Source organism: Coregonus lavaretus (genome assembly GCF_964263955.1).
Source record: "Coregonus lavaretus genome assembly, chromosome: 20".
In the NCBI taxonomy this organism is placed as follows: Eukaryota; Metazoa; Chordata; class Actinopteri; order Salmoniformes; family Salmonidae; genus Coregonus; species Coregonus lavaretus.
In genome coordinates this window covers 6,664,762-6,690,093 of record NC_140007.1, presented here as the reverse complement: position 1 = coordinate 6,690,093, position 25,332 = coordinate 6,664,762, and the positions used below count along the sequence as shown (strand labels likewise).

General features: G+C 46.7%; 1 protein-coding gene across 7 annotated transcripts in view; it reads right to left on the bottom strand.

Annotated features, from left to right (window-relative positions):
* The window catches only part of LOC311147829 (membrane-associated guanylate kinase, WW and PDZ domain-containing protein 1-like), a 202,062-nt gene that overhangs the window by 40,187 nt on the left and 136,543 nt on the right, over positions 1-25,332 (bottom strand). For 3 of the 7 annotated variants that reach the window (XM_084184632.1, XM_084184626.1, XM_084184628.1), the window contains exons 3-12: positions 18,188-18,307; positions 16,888-17,097; positions 15,429-15,651; positions 14,487-14,569; positions 12,815-12,853; positions 11,039-11,096; positions 10,437-10,531; positions 9,433-9,555; positions 1,120-1,305; positions 225-851 (exon numbers count right to left, since the gene is read on the bottom strand). In XM_084184632.1, coding sequence (XP_084040758.1) covers positions 225-851; positions 1,120-1,305; positions 9,433-9,555; positions 10,437-10,531; positions 11,039-11,096; positions 12,815-12,853; positions 14,487-14,569; positions 15,429-15,651; positions 16,888-17,097; positions 18,188-18,307 — 1,764 coding nt within the window. The remainder of the gene's footprint in view (positions 1-224; positions 852-1,119; positions 1,306-9,432; positions 9,556-10,436; positions 10,532-11,038; positions 11,097-12,814; positions 12,854-14,486; positions 14,570-15,428; positions 15,652-16,887; positions 17,098-18,187; positions 18,308-25,332) is intronic. The other 4 variants (XM_084184629.1, XM_084184627.1, XM_084184630.1 and 1 more) reach the window with 4 other exon arrangements.

Genomic DNA, 25,332 nt, shown 5'->3' with positions numbered 1-25,332 from the left:
GTTACACCCACACCTTCCTTCATTCATCCTCTTACTCACTCTTTCCCTTCATCTTAGCTATACAGGCTGCTAGCCAGTCACTATGCCTTTTCTGGTGACACACCACCATCCTTCCCCCTTTCCCTCCCCTCTGGACGGTTGACATATTAGCATGACCAGACACACCTTGATCCATCCCTTTTCCCCTCTCCCTCCCTCCTGACCATGATCAGTGGACTACGTACCTCTTTGCACCAGCATGGTGACCTCGCTCCCTCTGGGACACTTGCTGAGCAGGTCCACCACCTGGTTGTGGCTCATGTTCTGGACGTTCCTCTTGTTCACCTCCATCAGAATGTCTGACTCCTTCAGGCCCCTGCAGCGGGGGTAGTCCACGATCTGCTTCACCCTCTGACCCCCACCCGTCAGGCTGTCAGCGATGGTGAACCCAAAGCCCTTATCGCCTTTCTCCATGTGCACCGTGATCAGCTCTGGCTGCCCGGCGATGGATGACGCCAGGGTGACCACGTCGCTGGAGGAGTAGCCGTGAGAGCCGTTGGACGCCACATCCGCTGAGGGACTGTGGGCCCGTGGCTCCCTCATCCCGTTAACGGGCCCTCCGGTCTGGCTGCCGTGGCTGGACGGAGAGTCGTAGCTCTCCTGGCCATTGACGATGATGGGCTCCTTGTCCAGGATGGCCACGGAGGTCACCAGGCTGGTGTTGGGGTCGTCAGGGTCAAAGGGCAGGGGGTAGCCACGGCACAGGGCCAGGTCCACCATGGAGCCGATCGGGATGGACTGGAAGATCTTCACCACCTGGGCGTGGGTGTAACCCAGAACGATGGTGTCGTTCACGCTCACTATCACGTCACCTACAGGAGGGGAGGGAGGGAGACGGAGAGGACAGTTACTAAAACAGTAACAGGATTACAAGCACATTAATAACACTGTTAGTAGCACAGTAAGCAATACAATGAATGTACTATGTGGGGTGCAAGTATTGTGACATACTGTATGGCCCCTATATGTTTGTTTCTTAGCTTACACAATCACTTCAATCCCCATAGGAATTGCGCAAATGCTTTCTGTATAAATGGTGTGAAACAGTGCCCTCAGGTGGGCTAAGGCGGTGTACTGCACCTGTTTCCATCTTCCCATCCAAAGCAGCAGGACCGTCCAGGACTAGACTCTTGATCTGCAGGAACTCATCCGGCTCGTCGCCCCCAACTACGGTGAAGCCGAACCCGCGGCGGCTCTTCTTCAGTTTGGTGTTAATGAAGGTTCCCTTCAGCTCCGCTGGGTTCCGTGTGAAGAACGGCTTCCCTCCTAGAGAACACAGGGAAAGGAACATTATCTGGAACATCTTTTTTATCTCTGTCTGCCTCTCTGCCTGTCTGTATGTATGTCTGTATGTATGGGTCGGTTACATCATATATTACTTCACATTATTTGTCTACCTATGCCTTCAGAAAGATAAATATCCCTTGACTTATTGTACATTTTGTTGTGTTACAGCCTGAATTCAAAATGGACTAAATTCTTTTTTTTCTCACCCATCTACACACACAACACCCCATAATGACAAAGTGAAAACATGTTTTTAGACATTTTTGCAAATTGAATGAAAAGGAAATTCAGAAATATCTAATTTACATAAGTATTCACATCCCTGAGTCAATACTTTGAAGAAGCACCTTTGGCAGTGATTACAGCTGTGAGTATTTCAGGGTAAGTCTCTAAGAGCTTTCCACAACTGGATTGTGCAACATTTACCAATTATTATTTTCAAGATTTTTCAAGCTCTGTCAAATTGATTGTTGATTTGATAGACAACCATTTTCAGGTCTTGCCATAGATTTTCAAGTAGATTTAAGTCAAAACTGTAACTCGCGCACTCAAGGACATTCACTGTCTTCTTGGTAAGAAACTCCAGTGTAGATTTGGCCTTGTGTTTTATGTTGTTGTTCTGCTGAAAGGTGAATTCATCTCCCAGTGTCTGGTGGAAAGGTTTCCCTTTAAGCTTTTGCCTGTGCTTAGCTCTATTCCATAAATTTTTTATCCTGAAAAACTCCCCAGTCCTTATTGATTACAAGCATACCCATAACATGATGCAGCCACCACTATGCTTGAAAATATGGAGAGTGGTACTCAGTAATGTGTTGTATTGGATTTACCCCAAATGTAACACTTTGTATTCAGGACAAAAATGTATTTGCTTTGCCACATTTTTTGCAGTATTACTTTAGTGCCTTGTTGCAAACAGGATGCATGTTTAGGAATATTTGTATTCTGTATAGGCTTCCTTATTTTCATTAGTATTGTGGAGTAACTACAATGTGTCATGGGCCTCTCACTCCACCGGGTTACCACCTTAATTTTCTTCCACTCTGCTCACCACTCTCTCTACTCAGCCTAACTAGCTCCACCTGTCCCTGCTCTGCTCTGCTCTAATTACTCTGCCAGCTGCGCTGCATTACCCACTACCTCTCCCAGTATTTAAGGCCCTGTCTTTCAGCTCTCCGGTGTCAGATCGTCTGCAAAGCTCACACCCGGAACCTGTTTGCTCGCGCTTCTGGCTCACCCTGGTTTTGTGACCCCGGACCTGCCTGTTTTTTGGATACTCTTCTGCCTCAGGAGATCCAGACCTGCTTCTGCCATTACGACTCCTGACTACTCTTCAATCCCGGTAACTCTGACCAGCCTTCTGCCTTGCTACTACGTATTTTGGATTTCCCTTGAACTGTACTGCTGCCTGGTTTCATTCCGCCCTGTTGTGTCTGTGTCTCCCCCCCCCAGGACTTCTGGACCACCCACCACCGGCTTCATAGGACGCATCGCTGCCACTGGGGGGGGCACAGACCCAGCGCATTGGACGGGATCCCTGTTACCCCTGGAGCCTTCATTCACTCCCTACTTCCCTTTTCCCTTAAGTTTAATAAACTTTCTGGTGTGACGCAATTGTGGTCCTCTGGTCGTCTGTCTGAACCGTGACAGTACGATCTGACCATTATGGACTCAGCGCACACTTTCCCCGACATGGAAACCGATGAGCATGAGCAGCAGTTCCAGCAGCAGCAACAACAACTCGCCATGATCATTCAACTCCTCACCAACCTTACCCCAGCCAGTCTGCCCACCAGCCCAGCCCCCGAGTTACCTGCCCCGGTCATTGCAGCCGCTGCTCCGGAACCCAAGATTGGAAACCCCGAGCGGTTCAACGGCGATTCAACCCAGGTCCGGCCATTCCTGACTAGCTGCCGACTTCAGTTCTCCTTGCAGCCAAGGACCTTCGCCACGGAGGGGGCTAAAGTTGGGTATGCCATCACTCACCTGACGGGCCGAGCTCGACTCTGGGGAACAGCAGAGTTCGAACGTCAAACCCCCGCATGTGCAACCTTCGACCTGTTTGCTGAGGAGATGCTGAAGGTGTTTGACCTGGATTCACCCACCGCAGAGGCGTCTCGTGAACTGTTCAGTATTCGACAAGGCAGACGTACAGTCGCAGACCATTCCATCGACTTCCGAACCCTGGCTAGACGAAGTTCTTGGAACACACCATCGTTGGTGGACGCGTTCTTCCATAGTTTGGCTGACTATATCAAGGACGAGTTGGTCTCCCATGAACTGCCTTCCACTCTTGATGAAGCCATCGCACTGACTGTCAGGATCGACAGAAGGATACAGACCCGTCGTCGTGAGAGGGGGCGCCAAGGTCCACCTACTACCGGCATTCGGAGAGATCCGACTGGGCTCCTGTCATCTACTGCCACTCACCCAGGTCAGCTTGATCAGTCTGAGCCTATGGAGATTGGGCGAGCCTCCCTCACTCCTGCAGAGCGCCAGCGCCGCTTCACCTCAAACCTCTGCCTCTATTGTGGAGGTGAGGGACATCGTGTGGTAACCTGCCCTTTAAAGGGCCGAAGCTCACCGGGCATAGGGGGAGTCCGGTTGAGTTCAATGACCATCCAGTCCTCCGACCGCAAACCCCTGCTGCAAGTTCACCTCCGCCTCTCTGACTCAACTCACACCCTGGCTGCTCTGGTGGATTCTGGCGCCGAAGCCAACATAATGGACATCAAGCTGGCACGCCAACTGGGACTGGAGAACCTCCGTTTGACACCTCCTATTCCTGCCCGGGCACTGGACGGACACTTACTCGGATCGGTCACTCATGTCACGGCCCCGGTCTCGATGGGTCTGTCCGGAAACCATCAAGAAACTATCCAGTTTCACCTGCTCCCCTCTCCAGGCCAACCCCTCATCCTGGGTTACCCATGGCTCCGCCGGCACAACCCTCAGCTCGACTGGGTGACCGGGGTGATCAGGGAGTGGGGAGAGGACTGCCACCGAACCTGCCTGCTTGCTGCCGCACTACCCCCTCGGCCAGTACCTACTAACTCCGCTCCTGACCTCTCCAATGTCCCAGAATGCTACCATGGTCTCAGAGAGGTGTTTAACAAAGCAAGAGCCACATCTCTGCCCCCTCACCGACCGTACGACTGTGCCATCGACCTCCTCCCTGGAACAGCTCCTCCAAAGGGTCGTCTTTATTCGTTGTCTGCTCCTGAAAGAAAGTCCATGGAGGACTACATCAATGGCTCTCTGTCCGCAGGATTAATCCGTTCATCTTCATCTCCTGCTGGTGCTGGCTTCTTCTTTGTGGGGAAGAAGGACGGATCTCTTCGCCCCTGCATCGACTACAGGGGACTCAACGACATCACAGTGAAAAACCGTTACCCTCTGCCTCTGCTCACCTCTGCTTTTGAGTTGCTCCAGGGAGCCACTGTTTTTACCAAGTTGGATCTCAGAAACGCTTACCACCTAGTGCGGATCCGGGAGGGAGATGAATGGAAAACCGCATTCAATACACCAACAGGCCACTACGAGTATCTGGTTATGCCTTTTGGCCTCACCAATGCTCCTGCTGTGTTCCAGGCTCTAGTGAATGATGTACTGCGGGACATGTTAAACAAGTTTGTCTTCGTTTACCTGGATGACATCTTAATCTACTCCAGAAACCTGTCTGAACACACCCGCCATGTCCAGCAAGTCCTTCATCGTCTTCTGGAGAATTCCCTCTACGCCAAGGCAGAGAAATGTGAGTTTCACGTCAAGACAGTGGCCTTCCTGGGGTACATAGTGGCAGAGGGAAGTATCCAAATGGATCCTGCCAAAGTATCAGCAGTCACTTCATGGCCTGTTCCGGAGAACAGAAAGAAGCTGCAACAGTTTCTGGGGTTTGCTAACTTCTATAGGAAGTTTATCCGGAACTACAGTACCGTTGCTGCCCCTCTCACTGCTCTAACCAGCACCAAGCAACCCTTCACCTGGACCCCAGCAGCCGACAAAGCCTTCAGTACCCTCAAGGTGAGGTTCACCTCCGCTCCCATCCTCCAGATGCCTGATGTGGACCGGCAATTCATTGTGGAGGTGGACGCCTCGGATGTGGGAGTTGGTGCTGTGATTTCTCAGTGGGCTGCGGAGGATAGGAAGCTCCATCCCTGTGCCTTTTTCTCACGTCGGTTGTCCCCCTCTGAGTGCAATTACGACATAGGGAACCGTGAGCTGCTGGCTGTGAAGCTTGCCTTGGAGGAGTGGCGTCACTGGCTGGAGGGGTCCACCATTCCATTTCTCGTTTGGACAGATCATAAGAACTTGGAGTACATCCGCACGGCCAAACGGTTGAACTCCAGGCAGTCCCGCTGGGCCCTGTTCTTCACCAGGTTTAATTTCACTCTGTCATACCGGCCTGGATCACGCAACACCAAGCCAGACGCCCTCTCCCGTCAATTCCAGAAGGATGACACCCCCTCCAAGGACCCTGTGTCGATTCTGCCAAGTCCCTGCATCGTTGCAGCTCTGACCTGGGCTGTTGAGGAACAGGTGCTGGAGGCTCTCCGTAACCAGCCAGGTCCCAGCACTTGCCCAGCTGACCGCCTTTTTGTCCCCGAAGACCTGAGGTCCCAGGTCGTTCAGTGGGGACATGACTCCCGCCTAGCTTGTCACCCTGGCTCCACCCGCACTTACAACCTGCTCGCCCAGAGGTTCTGGTGGCCCTCTCTGAGGAAGGATGTACGGGAATTCGTCCAAGCCTGCCCCATCTGCAACCAACACAAGTCGTCCTGCCAGCCCCCAGCCGGATTGCTGCAGCCCCTGCCTGTGCCCAGACGTCCCTGGTCTCACATCGCCCTTGACTTTGTCACGGGGCTGCCCCCTTCAAGTGGCATGACCGTCATTCTCACCATCGTTGACCGTTTCAGCAAGATGGCACACTTCATTCCCCTCCCCAAGCTCCCAACCGCCAAGGAGACCGCCCAGGTGGTCCTGGAACACGTCTTCCGGATCCACGGACTGCCAAAGGATGTAGTTTCTGACCGTGGTCCACAATTCTCCTCCGCTTTTTGGAAGGAGTTCTGTCACCTGCTGGGAGCCACAGTCAGTCTGACTTCCGGATTCCATCCCCAATCCAATGGGCAGTCAGAGCGGGCTAATCAGGAGCTCGAGAAGGCACTGCGATGCATGACTTCACGCAACCCCCACTCCTGGTCGCAGCAATTGACATGGGTGGAGTACGCACACAATTCTCTGACCTGCTCTGCCATCGGTATGTCCCCTTTCCAATGTGTTTATGGATACCAGCCTCCTCTATTTGCCAGCCAGGAAGAGGAGGTTACTTGCCCATCTGCACTTGCTTTTGCCCGTCGATGTCGCCGCACCTGGTCACAAGCCCGAGCCACACTCCTCAGATCCGTTGCCAGCTACACTACCGGGGCCAACCGTCGGAGAATTCCTGCTCCCACCTACCATGTTGGTCAAAGGGTGTGGTTGTCATCGAAGAACCTGCCACTCAGGGTGGAGTCGCAGAAGCTGGCACCTCGGTTCATTGGCCCATTCCCTATCATAAGAGTGATTAGCCCAACTGCTGTCCGGCTCCAACTGCCTAATTCCCTGAGGGTGCACCCCACTTTCCATGTGTCTAAGATTAAGCCCATCCATGAGAGTCCGCTGGTCCCTGCTGCGCCTGGTCCTCCTCCTCCACGGCTCGTCGATGGTGGTCTGGTTTACACCGTCCGCCGCCTGCTTCGGTCCAGACGGAGGGGTAGGGGTCTCCAGTACCTCATTGACTGGGAGGGCTATGGACCTGAGGAGAGGACCTGGGTGCCAGCTAGTCGGATTGTGGATAGGACTCTCATCACCGCTTTCCACCAACGGCATCCTGATCAACCTGCAATCCGTAGGGGCCGCCCCAGAGGGGTCCCTAACCGTCCGGCCCGCTCGGCTTCCTGTCCTGTGCCTGATCCTGTCTCGGGACCTGTCCCATCTCCCGACCACGGCCCTCCGGCTTCCTCCGAGGATGAGGACGTTCACTCGGACCGTTCGGAGGAGTTCTAGCCCTCCTCCGGCTCCCCTCCTCCCGCCCGGCGTGGTGTTGCTCTTGGGACTTCTGGGGCCGTCCCTTGGGGGGGGGGGTTCTGTCATGGGCCTCTCACTCCACCGGGTTACCACCTTAATTTTCTTCCACTCTGCTCACCACTCTCTCTACTCAGCCTAACTAGCTCCACCTGTCCCTGCTCTGCTCTGCTCTAATTACTCTGCCAGCTGCGCTGCATTACCCACTACCTCTCCCAGTATTTAAGGCCCTGTCTTTCAGCTCTCCGGTGTCAGATCGTCTGCAAAGCTCACACCCGGAACCTGTTTGCTCGCGCTTCTGGCTCACCCTGGTTTTGTGACCCCGGACCTGCCTGTTTTTTGGATACTCTTCTGCCTCAGGAGATCCAGACCTGCTTCTGCCATTACGACTCCTGACTACTCTTCAATCCCGGTAACTCTGACCAGCCTTCTGCCTTGCTACTACGTATTTTGGATTTCCCTTGAACTGTACTGCTGCCTGGTTTCATTCCGCCCTGTTGTGTCTGTGTCTCCCCCCCCCAGGACTTCTGGACCACCCACCACCGGCTTCATAGGACGCATCGCTGCCACTGGGGGGGGCACAGACCCAGCGCATTGGACGGGATCCCTGTTACCCCTGGAGCCTTCATTCACTCCCTACTTCCCTTTTCCCTTAAGTTTAATAAACTTTCTGGTGTGACGCAATTGTGGTCCTCTGGTCGTCTGTCTGAACCGTGACACAATGTTGTTGATCCATCCTCAGTTTTCTCCTATCACAGCCATTAAACTCTGTAACTGTTTCAAAATCACCATTGGCCTCATCGTAAAATCGCTGAGTGGTTTCCTTCCTCTTCGGCAATTGAGTTAGGAAGGACGCCTGTATCTTTGTAGTGACTGGGTGTGTTGATACATCCTCCAAAGCCTAATTAATAACTTCACCATGCTCAAAGGGATATTCTGTCTGCTTTTTTTTTTTTTTTTTTTCATCTACCAATAGCTGCCTTTCTTTGCGAGGCATTGGAAAACCTCCCTGGTCTTTGTGGTTGAATCTGTGTTTGATATTCACTGCTCGACTGAGTGACCTTACAGATGATTTTATGTGTGGGGTACAGAGATGAGGTAGTCATAAAACAAATCATGTTAAACGCTATTATTGCACACAGAGTGAGTCCATGCAACTTATTATGTGGCTTGTTAAGCAACATTTTACTATTTTACTAGGCTTGTCATACCAAAGGGGTTGAATACTTATTGACTCAAGACATTTTAGCTTTTCATTTGTAATTAATTTGTAAACATTTCTAAAAACATTATTTCACTTTGACATTATGGGGTATTGTGTGTAGGCCAGTGACCAGAAATCTCAATGTAAACCCTGTATGTCTGTCCATCCAATCAACCCAAGCATCCATATACTGTATTTATTAAATTGTTCACCATTTCTTTAATCAGTGAAAATAGTAAAGTGGTTGCCAGGAGAGAATGCTTAATATATTTCCTAGTGATCCATCCATGATATATTAGTCATAGCTAGTTGAAATACATACAGCTTTCATTACAGTAACAACGTGTAGCTGATAGACAGGTTAATGACATCATACGGTAATTGTTTCCTCAAGAGTTTGAGCTCTAGAAACCCTTGATCACGAGGATCGCCTGGTCTGTGTCTGGTCATGCATGTGTGTGCCCTGGAACTGTACATTGAGGGTATATATTATTGCGAGTCAGATGTCCGTAGTACACAAGATCCTGGTATTGAAATTGTGTGTGTGTGTTGCATGGTATACTGAAACTTTTTTGATACTAGAACATGTTTTGTTACTTTCGGTACTTCTATCAAATTCTGTCTCACGTTGTCAACTGATGGAGAGAGGATCAAGTATGTCTATCAGTGCAGCCGATGTCCCCTTACAGCGCGAGCGCACCTTGTCTGCTCCACTTACTCATTGCTACACGATGTGATATCTAGAACCTAAAAGGGTTATTCGGCTGTCCCCATAGGAGAATCCTTTGAAAAACCCTTTTTGATTCCAGGTAGAGCCCTTTAGGTGTAACCCCACTCACGTTTGGTCCCTCCAGGGGCAGGGGGCAGCGGGGGCGGGACGTGCGGGTCGCGGTACGTCTCTAGGTGGTTATTGGCATAGTTGGCCAGGGGAGCACCAGCTGAGGAGTGCTCCTCTATCCACTCTGTACAGAGAGAGACACAGAGGGACTGTGAAATCACACACACACACACACAGAGATGCACGCATGCAGTCGCACACGCACGAACGCACACACACACAAATACACAAACATACACAGACATGCACACGCACACACACTGACAAACACAAACGTACACGATACATAAAATACAAACATAGGTACACACACATAAGCATCACATTCATGCATTTGCTCACTTAAACTTGCTCTACATAGTTAGCACATGTACTATATACACCCACACTCTTCAAAATCACAAAATGTATTGACAGACTAACACATTATTCATTTTAACTGGCAAGTAGTCATTTATTCTAACCCAGTAAATTATACAATGAGAGAGACATTTATTTATAAGATGTTTTAACATTACATCTGATCATTACATGCCATTTCATCATAACATTGTGTCTCAGTGGTCCCAACACTTAGCAAGCATGATATCAGCAGCAGTTTGCACATACAGTAGATGGCAGCATCGACAGCTCCAAGCCTCTGATGACAAATAAGCAAATGCTACAGTACATGTCTTGAAAGGATGATAATGATGCTTTAATGACCTTTAATCAAACTAATAAGTACCCAAACACAGACTGGACAGGACAACAGGGTCAGTTCCACTTCAAATCCAGGAGAATCAATTGAAATTCCAATTCTGAGGAACTGAAAAGTGACACTCATTTTTAAAGGCAACTTTCCAATATGAACTGGGATTTCGATTCACTTCCTGGAATGACTGACTTCAAATGGAATCGACCCCAACACTGCAGAACAAGACCTGAGACAAGACAAGACGTGACGAGACAGAGACGGACATGAAGAAAGAAAGAAATGGTGCCTTGCCAGGGCAGGAAACGAACCTCGAATGTACCGCTCACCTTCAGGAGGCTCCAGCTGCATCCTGCGCCTAGCCTCCACTATGGGGTTCTCATACTGGGTCTTCCTGTTGATGTGACTGGAGAGAGGGGGGAAGGATAGAGCGAGAGAGCGAGAGAGCGAGAGAGCGAGAGCGAGAGAGAGAGAGAGAGAGAGAGAGAGAGAGAGAGAGAGAGAGAGAGAGAGAGAGAGAGAGATTCATTGTCACCATGATAAATGGCGGTACACAGTGTTTGACATCCTCTGGCTCACAACCTCTTAAATCCCTCCAGCTCAGTGCTAACCGCATAGGACTACACACTGGCCACACAAAATGGAGTCCGGTTTCAGCTAAATCTTCTTAGGTTCAAACCCATTATAATACAATGAATGTAGAAAAGGTCTGACAGCTAGCCATTGAAAGTCAGTATGTGTGGCAAATAAGAGAGAGAAAACACTAGTTCAGCTGAAATGACACCGTTTACAGTAAACTATATGAAAATGCTGATGCATAACATCAATCAAATGTATTCAGTCTTATTCATTATTGTGGGATAAATGAGAGGAATGTGAAAACAGAGCTGTGTCTGTAAGGTGTTTAACTTACTCTACGTAGTACACCCCATACACTGGGTCATCTATCTTCTCCCATCCTGCAGGCAGCTCTGAAACAGAGAAGGAACAGCCATGTTACATCACTGTAATGACACATTCACTACAGTTACTGGTGTTGCAGTAGATGTCAGAATAGATTGGTGTGGTGTGATGATTCTCAAATGAGCCCAGTGGTCAGTTGAGTATTTATAAGAGGTAGTGTTTTCATTCAGGAAGTACTTCCGAGGGTGACGCTGAACTGTTTTTCTTATTCAAGGTCTCTCAGGTGTGTGAACCAACACTGAAGTGAATATATGTTTACCTGACCTGACTCTTCACTTTATTATTCCTACTTTAATTTTTTTCTCTGTATTGTCAGTGGGGCACGGTGCAGGCATTTAATAATGGAGTCAAACTACTCCCTCTACCTCACTGAGCAAGGCACACACAGGCTACATACACAGCTAGCTGTCAGGGGAGTCTCTGAACTAAATTACAGACTGCAGAGCTTGACTGCTGCCTCCTACTAGATTTACTGTTCATACGCTCAGGCCCAGCCCACTCACAATGGCTCCAGATGGGTCATTTTTATCTTCAGAGCAGAACCAGGTTGTTTTCCATACATTGAATCAACTGCTACAAACAGTTGATAGATGTACACAATTGCATGCCTCATGCAAGTCAGGCAGAGAGGGCCTACTCCAGTCTCCTTTCAGCTCATTTATTATCTGATTTACTTAACAAAAGGCACGTCTCAATAGGTTGTCCAGCACGTCCAGGTATCCTCATGAAATGGCACAAGTGTGGGTGGGTGGGGGGGTTCCTCTTTTGTTCTCTATTGCTCCTCTATTGTTCCTCGAGCAAGGGTGAGGCCGATGACATCACAAATCCCCATCAGACCAACTCCTTGAATGCCCTACTCCTTGAAGTTTGTAGTTGTGTCTAAAAAACACTATTTTGCTCAAAACATATTTTTCTACCCTTTAGTGTGTGTATTTTACTGTATTTATACTTGGGATATCGCTTTTAAACAGTAAAAGTAAAACAAATGGCTGGAAGTACTTTTTAAACTGACACAATCCCTATTAAAGCATTAGCATCTCACTGTATTTGATTTCATACAAAGACATTAGCGCCGTGTGTTAGCGTGGGCTGCTGCCAACTCCCACAAACACTTTTGGAGTGGGCTGGATTTCACAATCGATAATCAGACTGCCTGCTTCTCATGTGCCAGAAATAATAGGAGCTCATAGGCCCGACACTCAGAGCCCTGAAAGAGTCAGAGATTTAATTCCCTTTCAGGAGTGTTTATGTTTCTGTCAAATAGTCTACAAAGTGGCCTGTGAATCAGCAGTGCTATTTTCCAGTCTGTGGAGCAGCTCAAAGTACATAGATGAACCTGAGATGTCAAACCAAACACATTACTAATGTGTTCTGCTGCATTAAAGAAAATCACTCCTGCCACTCACTCAGTAGTTAGAAGCAAGCAGCACACCACGTTAAGTACAGAGACACATAATTTAAACATTTGAGCTAAAATCTAAAATGATTGTGAAAATCTAAAATGATTATAATATACAAAGGACAGATTGAGACCCCAATATACAGCCAAGAGCCAATCCATTGACATAAACATAGAGAGAGAGAGAGAGAGAGAGAGAGAGAGAGAGAGAGAGAGAGAGAGAGAGAGAGAGAGAGAGAGAGAGAGAGAGAGAGAGAGAGAGAGAGAGAGAGAGAGAGAGAGAGAGAGAGAGAGAGAGAGAGAGAGAGAGCAAATAAAGGTGCATACCTAGCTCATTGTCTGGTTCCTCAGTGTGTACCCCTTCTTCTCCAAGGTGAAGAGAGCAGGATGAAACAGAGAAAATAAGATGAAAACAGAAAGAGGGTTGATTGGTTGATGGAATGACAAAGAAAAGGAAATAAAGAGAGGTAGTAAAGTAGTATTACAGAGAAAGACAAGTAGGTAGAGGAAAAGAGATCTTTAAATCACCTAATTAGTCTTTACCAAAAAATAGATGTGCCATAATCCATAAAATCAATGACGTATGAAACTAAGATATGACAGATGACAGCAAAATGGCTACACGGTGGTGCCATTTCTGATATTGGTCGTTCTGAATTTGAGTACCAATTTCTGTGTTCTGAAGATTCACACACAGACATCTTTATCATTACTTGTATGCTCGGTAAACAAAATGTATGTCACATTGTTACATAGATATTTGTTTGACTACAATTTACACAGTGGAGTAAACAAATCTTTAAATGAGCTATTACACAATTCCTTAGATGGAAAGCCAATTTCAAAGTAATGACAGGACCAGTCTATACAGCTCACCAGTTTAGAGATTACGATTAAGATGACTTTATTGGCCAATTGCACAGGTCCAACCGAAATGTGACTATACCCCTCTGAAAGGGATTGGGACCTAATAACAGAAATGAGTTACCTCTGGTTTGTTCAGCCAGACACACCGGTAGGATTGTCAAACTTTTGCCTGCCGACATTCCTTAGCATCTCAGAACAGAGTGTCGGCAGTCAATCTCTTTTGTGTTCACACAGCAAAGACCTTGAAGTTATCAGTCACTCAGCCTTGTTAAAATACTCCAAACCAGGAGGTGGCAGTAGCATTGTTTGTATGTGTGTGTTGCTTAGTTTATGGTCTAGATTCCAATGTTAGCTAACTAGCTAGGTGTGCTAATGTTGCTATTTTGTAGAAAGCCCTTGTTGATACCAGCCAGATGGCCACAGCTAGATAACTAACTAGCAAGATGACGTAGAAACAATTTAATTCACTCTCCCTAATCCCATAATGCCAGTACCAGCCCATAGCCATATGTTTAGCTAGCTAGTTTACGTTAGCATATTCACTAGCTAGTGCAACATAGCTACCTAGCTAGCTAAGGACACTGCACTAATGTTGCAGATAACACAGGCAGCTGTTTATGGAAACGAATCCATTGTGATTTAATTATAATGTCAATACTTGCTAGAACAAAAGTGGTACCTGCTGCGTGCCGGCCCGGTAGCAATGAACCTGCAGTTTCTACTTGTATAATCGCAATGCTTGTCAGTGGCCAACAACTTGACTTTGAGCCAATCAGAGAACACGAATCCCCATGTGTGTGTGTGTGTGGGGGGGGGGGGGGGGTTGGAGAGGGCATTTTCTCCGTACATCCACGGTTAAATGTTATGAACCCATTTATTTCCCCATAAGCTTTGTCCAAAGATTCACGGCGGAGTTAGTGCCTACAAAAAGATGCCATTACTATTGCTCTCTATAGAAAAATATTTAATCATGTTTATATCTCTGAGTATGAGCTCAATGGCATCATCTACTGATAGCATCAACAAGGTGCAAGATTAGGTGGTAAACAACACAGCACGGAAATGAGTGAAACACAGTCACAGCACACACACACACATACACATACACACACACACACAGGGCCTGGCTTACCATCATCCTCACACTCCTCCAGAGGTTTCAGAGGTTTCTCAAGACAGCGAGGGTCGATCCACGATGTGGTCTTTGTGTTGTGGCTGAGGAAACAACACATACACAGAGCTGTTAAAGATTGGCTCTGAAGTCAAGGTGATAAGCACAAAAAGCAAACAAAAGCCCAATGATCTCATCAGCACATGGATGTGAGGGGTTAATGTCAATGGGCTTGTCGCTAAAACAAGCAGGTAAAATCAAACAGAGATCGCTACACGCTACATACGCTACACTAAACAGACTTCTCCCCCATTGAGAAACACAGACAAGAGGGTTGGAAGGAGACCTGTCAGTGTCGACGTATTGTCTAGAATAGGTAGCTGTATCCTCGACATCCCCACTGCAAGCTCTCCTTTCAATCCTCTTGACTTTGCTAGTCCAATCATAAAAGCAGACCAACATGCAGGTGTTGAATGCACCCAGCCATTTCCTCATCCTCTCCCAGCCAGGCAGTCAGGCAGCCCCAGCTCTGTGTGTTGGTCTGAGGACAGAGGGCTGGGCTGCATGGAAGTGGTCAGGTGATCTGACCTGCCTATGATCTCTAAGGAGATCAGGCTATGGAGGATTAACGGCCTGGAGAGCACTGAGCAATGACAGGCCTGTCTGGGGGAGGGGAGGAGGGAGAGTGCTGGGATACAGGACAGAGAAGCTTGACAGTATAGGGTACTGTATAGGGTATGTAGTCTATGAAGTAGACCTCTCTGTTCTTGGTGTAAGCTAAGGGTAGTTACTGTACATAGGGTATTGGGTAAATATGTACACTATGACGCAAGCTATTGTAGGTTGTAGGATGAAGTATATAGGGTATATAATACATACTTTGTAAAGTACACTTTCTGAATAGGCTAAGGGTGGGTGGGGTATAGGGTATAGGATGTAGGGTATAATATATATTATACATACTCTATAAAGTAGACTTCTCCGTTCTCTGTGTAGGCCATCTCCCAGTTGTCTGGCAGGGGTCCCAGGGGGTCTTCAGGAGAGGCCTGGGGCTGGGCGTGCGTCTGCTGCCCGTTGTCCAAGCTGGAGGCGGCCACGTTGTTCAGACCATAGGACGGAGCATTCTCGCGCGCGGGATAGGGCCGTAGAATGCCGCCGCGGCTCTCGTCCTGGTCGCTAGGGTTACCTGTGCACAACAAGGGAGAGGGGAAGAGACTACGCACTAAGGATCCTGGGTAGGTAAGGAGCACAACACGAAACAAAACAGAGTGGGGAGGTTTATGTTTCATGCAGCAACCGGAATGTGGGAATCTATGGATGGAACGATAAGACACTTTATGCTAAGACTACTGTGTGCATTATATCAATGCATCACCTGACCATAAAAAAGAGTTATACTATGGTTCACGACTAAAAAACCTATTTCCCTCTTTACCTCCTTCTTTCTCTCTCTGCCTACCTCCCTCCTTCTGTAAACCCCCTGCCTGCTAGTCCAAAAGGAATGGGGCCCAATGACTATAATGCAAATGCAGTCAGCCTCCATTTCTCTAAACCCCCCTACCCCTAGTTCCCTCCCACTCTCCTTCCCTCCCTGCCTCCCTCGCTCCTCTCTCACATCCGTGAGCTTTTCAGGGGTGATCAAACGCTAATTCACCACTCTGCTAGGCTGGCAGGACACACAGAGAGGGCCATAGATTCACACCGTCCGCCCACCCGACCAGGAAAAAGCCCCTCCATCTAGGAACTGACTGAATGTCTCACACACTCTCCAGGATGGAACAGACTTCAAAGAGAGGGAGACGGACAGAGAGAGACGGAGAGAAAAACACTCATCCTCAACTTGCTTCCTTTCTGGGCTAACACATTAACACAGGTTCTGATAAGCAATATTTCAAACTCAGTTAGACATCAGAAATGAGGCCTAAAAAAACAACACAAAGTGTTATACTCATCACCATAAATAGGTGGGAAATATCAACACTCCATTAACAGATAGATTAGTGCATTAGACGAAGACACAAATGAGTGGAAGAGAGAAGAAGGAGAAATATAGAGAGGAAAAGAAGAGAGGGAGAGAGAAAGGGGAGCGAGAGAAAGTGAGTGACAGAGGAGATCGAGGCCCTATGAATTCTGCTTGTACTGTGTTTCTTCCCTCCTCACAGGCAGATGGCACTGTTAAGACTCTAACAAAGAGAAATCAGCATCACAAAGACATGATGCAACCGCCAGACACCCAGCAACACAGAGCAGAGGAAAGCGCATTCTCTTTTACATGCGTGTAGACATACTAGCACACATACAGACATGCATGCATGAACACACACACACCTCACCCCCCCACACTCACCCCACAGTGAACACAAGCCTGGTTTGGTAGTGGTAGTCTGTATCAAACTGTCTGACTGCATGTACGATGACTCACCTGTAAAACTGTTGTTCATTTCCGTAACCTGGTCGTCATCCTCGTAGTCAGCCGGCACTACACTGGCGTTTTGCATGTCATTGTAGGACTTGGTGCGCTTGGGAGTGGACTGCTGGGAGCCTGGGGGGCCGTCGAGGAGCACAGCATCACTGAGAATCACTGTCCCAACCACGGGCTGCCTCGGTGGCTTGGGGGTCCCATAATAGTTACCTAGGCAACAAGAGGGACATTAGCATGCCTGAGAGAGAGAGAGGAGGGAGGGGGAGGGAGAGGAACAGAGATAGAGAGGGGGGCAAGAGATAGATCAAGAGAGAAAAAATGAAGGGAAAGAGAGACAGAGGACAGAGATAGAGGGAAGGAGATCTATAAAATCTTAAAATCTTACGCAGGGGAAAAATAGACAATGCCAGAGCACAATGCATCCTGAAATGGTGGAAATAAGCAGCTGCTGGAAAATCAGGCTTTTCCCCCTAGCCAATGGTGTTATAGACTGAGAGGGGAGAGCTGTATTGTCTGGGAGCAGGGAGCATACACAGATAATACAATGGACCGGCTCAGAAGGGAAGAGAATCTTTACCTCGTTAAAGTATACATTAAAATGACTGGCTTATCATTGGTCAGTGCCAGATTTGTTACTAAGGTTTATTTCCCACAATGCAATCCAAGAGATAGAAACACATGTTCAATACAAAACACAAATTCTATGTCATTATCTACAACTGATAAAATGTATATCCTGAAAATATCTTCAGAAAGAATCCTGAAAATATCTTTAAAAAGTCTATCCACAATTCTTGGAAAGTGACAATTTTGGATATGAGAATGGAAGTCTTATCTCAATGCCACTGCATGTCATGTTACTGACACACTGTACATAGGTCTGCCTCATATTTGTATTTGGAAGGCAATAGGCTCCTGTGGACAGGTATTTTACATTGTCTGCGGGGCAGAGAGAAAGGTGTCAAACACGCAGTAGTGCAGGTGCCAAGCAGACTAACGCTGTTGCACACACACACAACCCACAACACACACACACAACCCACAACACACACACACAAACACATAGGTGGATTGTAGTTTCTGTCAGGACAGAAGACTTTTCACTGCGGTACACTGTACTAATCTAGGTGAGGAGAATCTGGTGACCTGGTGAAATATTATCTTTTCCACTCCTACAGTCTACCATCATCACTATCATCATCATCATCATCATCATCATCATCATCATCTTCATCATCATCACCATCATCTTCATCACCATCACCATCACCAAAACCAACATCACCATTATCATCCTCACCTTCATATGTTCCTATTTCCAGTAGTGTTCCGCTCTTCTCAAGGTTTAGGAAGTCCTCTACGGACAGAAAGTTGTAATCAACCCCAGGGACCTCGCCGTCTCGAAGGGGGCGTGTCGTACCTGTGGAAAGAGAAAACCAAGGTTATTAATCTGTATTACTACCAACCAGCTTGACCGAAAACGAGGGAGCAGTTTTGTAGGTGGTTAACTCAATGGCAGTTACATTTGCCAAAACCTACCCTTCAATTAACAAACACAAAGGTTAGGGCCTCACTGTGGGTGGAAACAAAGATTGAGAATGAGAAAGGAGCCAGTAATGTATAATCAGTATTCAAACACAGCTAGGTCCATTAATCATAGGACTGAGAAAGAACCAGTCAGAAGAACAGGTCTCTACAAACAGGAAGTGTGGGAGCTGAATGCAGGGCCGGCCCGCCCATTAGGCAGGATTAGGTGGCCGCTTATGGCGGCAGATTGACGAGGGCGGCAATTTCCTAGCTAAAATGTCCAAGACGCACCTCCAACAACACACCTCACATAATTCTGCACAAAAAATAATAATGTGTCTCAACCAGTGACAGGCATATGGCCTTTTTAGGTGAGTGCTGATGCCGCCTTGTGATAAGCAGTGCCCACTTTGTCAAAGGCAGGGGCGTAAAATATTTTGGTTGTCCATTCCCAAAGCATCTTGGTGCTGTTGGACAAAATCTGAAGCAATGATAGATGTCTATGTTTGGTTCAGATTTGGTCTGGCCTTGATTTGGCCCAAACATAGACGTCTATAAATGAAGTCTTTTCAACTTTCATTCAGAACCGAAAAGGAACTTGATTTCAAAGTCTGGAAAAATATGTATTTTCAACATCCGGAAAATACTTATTTTTAATGTCCGGACGTATTTTAAACATGAGGAAAATATGTATTTTCACCTTTCATTCAGAACCTAAAATGAACTAATTTCACCATCTGAAAAATATGTATTTTAGGGGGTCTCGCCTAGGGCGGCAGAACGTCCAGGACCGGGCCTGGCTGAATGTGACAGGGTGCGATTTTGGTCACCGCTTCCTTTGAGACTGCAGTGAACAGAGCGAGTGGACGTGGACATGATGTGAGGAAACAGGAAATTAAGAAAGTCTCACTCACCCCTATCTCAATCTAGTAGTGGTGGCATACCACAGGCTTCAAACGCACACCAGAGATAAAATAAGGGTCATCTTTATCAACACAGAGGAACTGACACTATCGTCTGGTTATTTCATTTCCCTTCTGGCACTGTGATCATACAGTATGGCTCAAAAGACCCTCTGTGGTAGTTTTCTTTAAAAAGATTTGTCTTCATGGTCTAACTGAACCACGAAAAGGCCCATATTTGTCTCTAAAGTTCATCTGTAGAATAAAGGCCATGAAAAAAATGTGGACTATGTTGTTACACATAATGGTCTGAAAAAACAACATACAGTGGGGCAAAAAAGTATTTAGTCAGCCACCAATTGTGCAAGTTCTCACACTTAAAAAGATGAGAGAGGCCTGTAGTTGTCATCATAGGTACACGTCAACTATGACAGACAAAATGAGAAAAAAAAATCCAGAAAATCACATTGTAGGATTTTTAATGAATTTATTTGCAAATTATGGTGGAAAATAAGTATTTGGTCACCTACAAACAAGCAAGATTTCTGGCTCTCACAGACCTGTAACAACTTCTTTAAGAGGCACCTCTGTCCTCCACTCGTTACCTGTATTAATGGCACTTGTTTGAACTTGTTATCAGTATAAAAGACACCTGTCCACAACCTCAAACAGTCACACTCCAAACTCCACTATGGCCAAGACCAAAAAGCTGTCAAAGGACACCAGAAACAAAATTGTAGACCTGCACCAGGCTGGGAAGACTGAATCTGCAATAGGTAAGCAGCTTGGTTTGAAGAAATCAACTGTGGGAGCAATTATTAGGAAATGGAAGACATACAAGACCACTGATAATCTCCCTCGATCTGGGGCTCCACGCAAGATCTCACCCCGTGGGGTCAAAATGATCACAAGAACGGTGAGCAAAAATCCCAGAACCACACAGGGGGACCTAGTAAATTACCTGCAGAGAGCTGGGACCAAAGTAACAAAGCCTACCATCAGTAACACACTACGCCGCCAGGGACTCAAATCCTGCAGTGCCAGACGTGTCCCCCTGCTTAAGACAGTACATGTCCAGGCCCGTCTGAAGTTTGCTAGAGTGCATTTGGATGATCCAGAAGAGGATTGGGAGAATGTCATATGGTCAGATGAAACCAAAAAGGAAACCGTGTAAAGGAAAGAATGAATGGGGCCATGTATCGTGAGATTATGAGTGAAAACCTCCTTCCATCAGCAAGGGCATTGAAGATAAAACGTGGCTGGGTCTTTCAGCATGACAATGATCCCAAACACACCGCCCGGGCAACGAAGGAGTGGCTTCGTAAGAAGCATTTCAAGGTCCTGGAGTGGCCTAGCTGTCTCCAGATCTCAACCCCATAGAAAATCTTTGGAGGGAGTTGAAAGTCCGTGTTGCCCAGCGATAGCCCCAAAACATCACTGCTCTAGAGGAGATCTGCATGGAGGAATGGGCCAAAATACCAGCAACAGTGTGTGAAAACCTTGTGAAGACTTACAGAAAACATTTGACCTGTGTCATTGCCAACAAAGGGTATATAACAAAGTATTGAGAAACTTTTGTTATTGACCAAATACTTATTTTCCACCATAATTTGCAAATAAATTCATAAAAAATCCTACAATGTGATTTTCATGATTTTTTTGTCTCATTTTGTCTGTCATAGTTGACGTGTACCTATGATGAAAATTACAGGCCTCTCTCATCTTTTTAAGTGGGAGAACTTGCACAATTGGTGGCTGACTAAATACTTTTTTTCCCCACTGTATGTGTGGGCTATTCAGAGGAGATTACTTTCTACTACATCTGGTCAATTCATTTTCTCCTTCTGGCCTGCACCTTTAAAGTTACCACCCTTCTCAATATCAACCATCTGGCCACATTTTCAGTTAAAAGGTTGGCTAATGTCAAAATGAGCTTCAAGTTCCTTGGCGTCCACATCACTAAGGACTTAACATGGTCCACACACACCCGTACAGTCGTGAAGAGGGCATGGCAGCGCCTCTTCCCCCTCAGGAGGCTGAAAAGATTTGGCATGGGCCCTTGGATCCACAAAAAGTTATACAGCTGCACCATCGAGAATAATAAAATAGTAACACTACCTCGTTCAAAGGCACTTAAATATTTTGTCTTTACCATTCACCCTCTGAATGACACACATACACAATCCATGTCTCAATTGTCTCAAGGCTTAAAAATCATTTTTTAACCTGTCTCCTCCCCTTCATCTACACTGATTTAAGTGGATTTAACAAGTGACATCATTAAGGGATCATAGCTTTCACCTGGATTCACCTGGTCAGTCTATATCATGGAAATAGCATGTTCCTAATGTTTTGTAACCTAACCTTAAACCCTAACCCTAAAACCAATCCTAGCTCCTAACCCTAACCCCAAACCTAATTCTAACCCTAACACTAAACCCTCTAGAAATAGCATTTGACCTTGTGGGGACTGACAAAATGTCCCCAGTTGGTCCCAAAACAATGTGTTTAGTTAGTTAAACACGTCCAAACACAAACACACACACACACACACACACACACACACACACACACACACACACACACACACACACACACACACACACACACACACACACACAGAGCCTCAGTATCATTACAGTGGGAGGGAGTTGAGAGAAGACAATAAAGACAGGGGTCATTGAGTTCCTCTCTTTACAGAGACAGAGATGACAGGGGTCGTCACACACCTGGCAGATGGCTGACGGAAGTCATAACCCATCTGTGAGTAGGAAAGTCAGGACACACATGCACACATTGCCGGGGAGGCAGGCACGCACACACAGCTTGGTAAGTGCTCAAAGTTGTCGTCCAGAACCAAAGCCGCTTATCTGACACAAACATTCAAGCACTGTATTTACTTTCAGTCTGCCTATGAACTCAAGCATTAGATCACTCAGGGAACAACCTGTGTCTAAACATCTCAAAATAACTACAGTTCATCGTGGCACAGAGAGGTAAGATTTAGTGTCTTTGCTCTTCTCTTTTCCATTTTAAATGAATTACAGCAGCAGCGGTTTCATACTCAGGCCATCTCCCTATCAAAGAGCCATACAATACACTATGATGAGTCACCTAATTGGCACATTTTATACTGTACCTCTGCTGCTCTGTGTGTATCACAGGGACCGGAGTTGAAGAAAGTAACGTTTGCTGGGAGTTTGAGTCATCGTCGTTGCCATACAAAGTGAGTCCCTTGGTGATCTATGAGTCTGTGGCACAATGTGTTCTAATCTAATGAATGTCTCTGCTGTGGAGGGAGTGGATGAGCTGTTCTCTCTCTGGTAGTATTCCCCACACTGGGGGCATATGATGCGGTGAGTAATGCAGTTGTGCTGATAGAGGAGTAGCTCAATACTTCTGTAACAAGTACTGTATCATTGAATAATTATAAAGCAGCTCCACCAATTTGGATTGAGACTTGTTGGGTTTCAGAGAGCTGCAAGTTATTTTCCAAGCCAATGTTTTCCACTTAAACTCCTCCCAGTCTGCTACAGGAAGGATGCTCTAAATATCAAGTTTAGGAAATAGTAGGACACAACCCTCTCTGTTCCACTGTCATCTTAAAAAACATGAAACACTGTTCAAAATAGGAGTTCCAGGTTCCTTTCAAATTCAAACCCTAATGTCAGTTGAGCTCTCAGCAGCACTGGACTTGTGGGATACATAACATAATGGATTCTTCATGCAGGCAGGCAGGCAGGCAGGCAGGCAGGCAGGCAGGCAGGCAGGCAGGCAGGCAGGCAGGAGGCAGACAAAAGACTCAGTGAGGACAGGCTTGGCCTCATTACTATCTGTGTCCCTCCTCTCTATTCTCTGAAACCACAGGAACAATGACTGGGCCTAACTCAGGCTGATGAACTTCCAAAGCCACTCAGCATCAATGGTATGATTCTTTGTCTAGTCGTGAGAAGCTCCAGTTTCTTGAATGAATGGAAAAATAGAACACAAGTATTCGTAACTGTTTCAGCACCGAGAGACCTTGGGAACTGTATTAATCGGGAATAACTATACTACTGGTCTTCCTGTCCCTAAATACATTAAGAGAAAGTAGGATCGAGTAAATGGTCTCTCACTACTGTTTTCAGTCTCACCTCTCTCTTACAGTAATAGGCCAAATTCATACAATGGTGGTAAATTATCCCTTTAACTGTTTGTACTCTCTCTGTCCCTCCCCTCCCCTCCCGGAGGACCTGAGCCCTAGGACCATGCCTCAGTACTCCCTGGCCTGATGACTCCTTGCTGTCCCCAGTCCACCTGGTCGTGCTAATGCTCCAGTTTCCACGCTTCTGCCTGTGGCTATGGAACCCTGACCTGACCGGACGTGCTACCTTGTCCCAGACCTGCTGTTTTCAACTCTCTCTCTCTACCGCACCTGCTATTTCTACCTCTAAATGCCCGGCTATGAAAAGCCAAATTACATTTACTCCTGATGTACTGACCTGTTGCAACCTCTACAACCACTGTGATTATTATTTGACCCTGCTGGTCATCTATGAAGGTTTGAACATCTTGGAGAAAAATCTGGCCTTAATGGCCATGTACTGTTATGATCTCCACTTGGCACAGCCAGAAGGGGACTGGCAACCCCTCAGAGCCTGGTTCCTCTCTAGGTTTCTTCCTAGGTTTCTGCCTTTCTAGGGAGTTTTTCCTAGCCACCGTGCTTCTACATCTGCATTGCTTGCTGTTTGGGGTTTTAGGCTGGGTTTCTGTATAGCACTTTGTGACATCTGCTGATGTAAAAAGGGCTTTATAAATACAATTTGATTGATTGATTGATTGATTGAACTACTGAGTGTAATTATGACTGACCCCTGAGGTGTGAGAGGGAAATATACCCAGACAAAATGCATGCACCAGAACAGAAAACAGAAACATACAGTAGAACTAGACTGCTACAGCCTCCGTGCAACATTCAGTCTCAGTCCTGTTGCTAAGGACAACCAGAGATGAGGTTTACATGTTGCCCTTCCTGTGCGCAAGAAAATATGAAAGATTAAATAGTTTTCAGGATATAAACGGCAGTTTATGTGTGTGTGTGTGTGTGTGTACAGAATTAGAGCTTAATGATATACATGAATATTGTTGCTAGAATTGAATAGAATACTGTATAATTGAATAGAATGTCCTTGTATAAATGTGGCCTACTGTATGTCATATTTAGGAACTGAGTAACTGAGTGATTAATGAATGACCTACCTATGACACATACTGTACAGCACAGTGTATTAGCACATCATACAGCCTGGCAGTGTAACACATACACCACAGTGTCTGTCTGACTTTAACTCTGTGTTGACATGAGGAGTAGCCTACCTGTTAGAATCACTGTCCTGTTTACAGTAGCGACAACACAGGAGAAATACCCTCTCTCCCCAGGGAAGACCTGCTACCAACAGCACCACACCAATTATACATCGTACCCGTCAGAGCATGGAGTCATTACACTAGGTGATTACTAGCACACGAAACACAGAAGCTAAAAGACACACCTCTATGCAGTTCACAGTGAATTATGCCCTGTGTGAAAAGCATTAGAAAGGGACTACCATAAGAAAACGGTCATGATGACCTACAATAGGACTGTGCTCTTGCTTAGAATATTATTATGATTAGGCTATATTTCAAATATAAGGCAGGGATTGTTTCACTTTCACGACGATGGTATTTGAGAAGCATAGCCAGCTCCAGCTTTGCCTGACAACAGATAAATGAACACGTAGGGAGGATGTGGAATGTTTCTGTACCTTTATTCTCTATATCCCTCTCTTCTCCTCTCCTTTCATACTCTCTTCTCCTATCCCACTCTCAAGTGAATTTCAGCCCATCTCTCTATTCCTATCCATATCCCTCTCTCTCTTCCTTTCCCTATCTCTATTGCTTGAACCATCTCTCTATCGCTCTCACTTTCCCTCTCCTCTCCCTCTCTTTCTCTCTCCTTCCTTCGCTCTCCGTCCATCCCGCTATGTTACGTGGT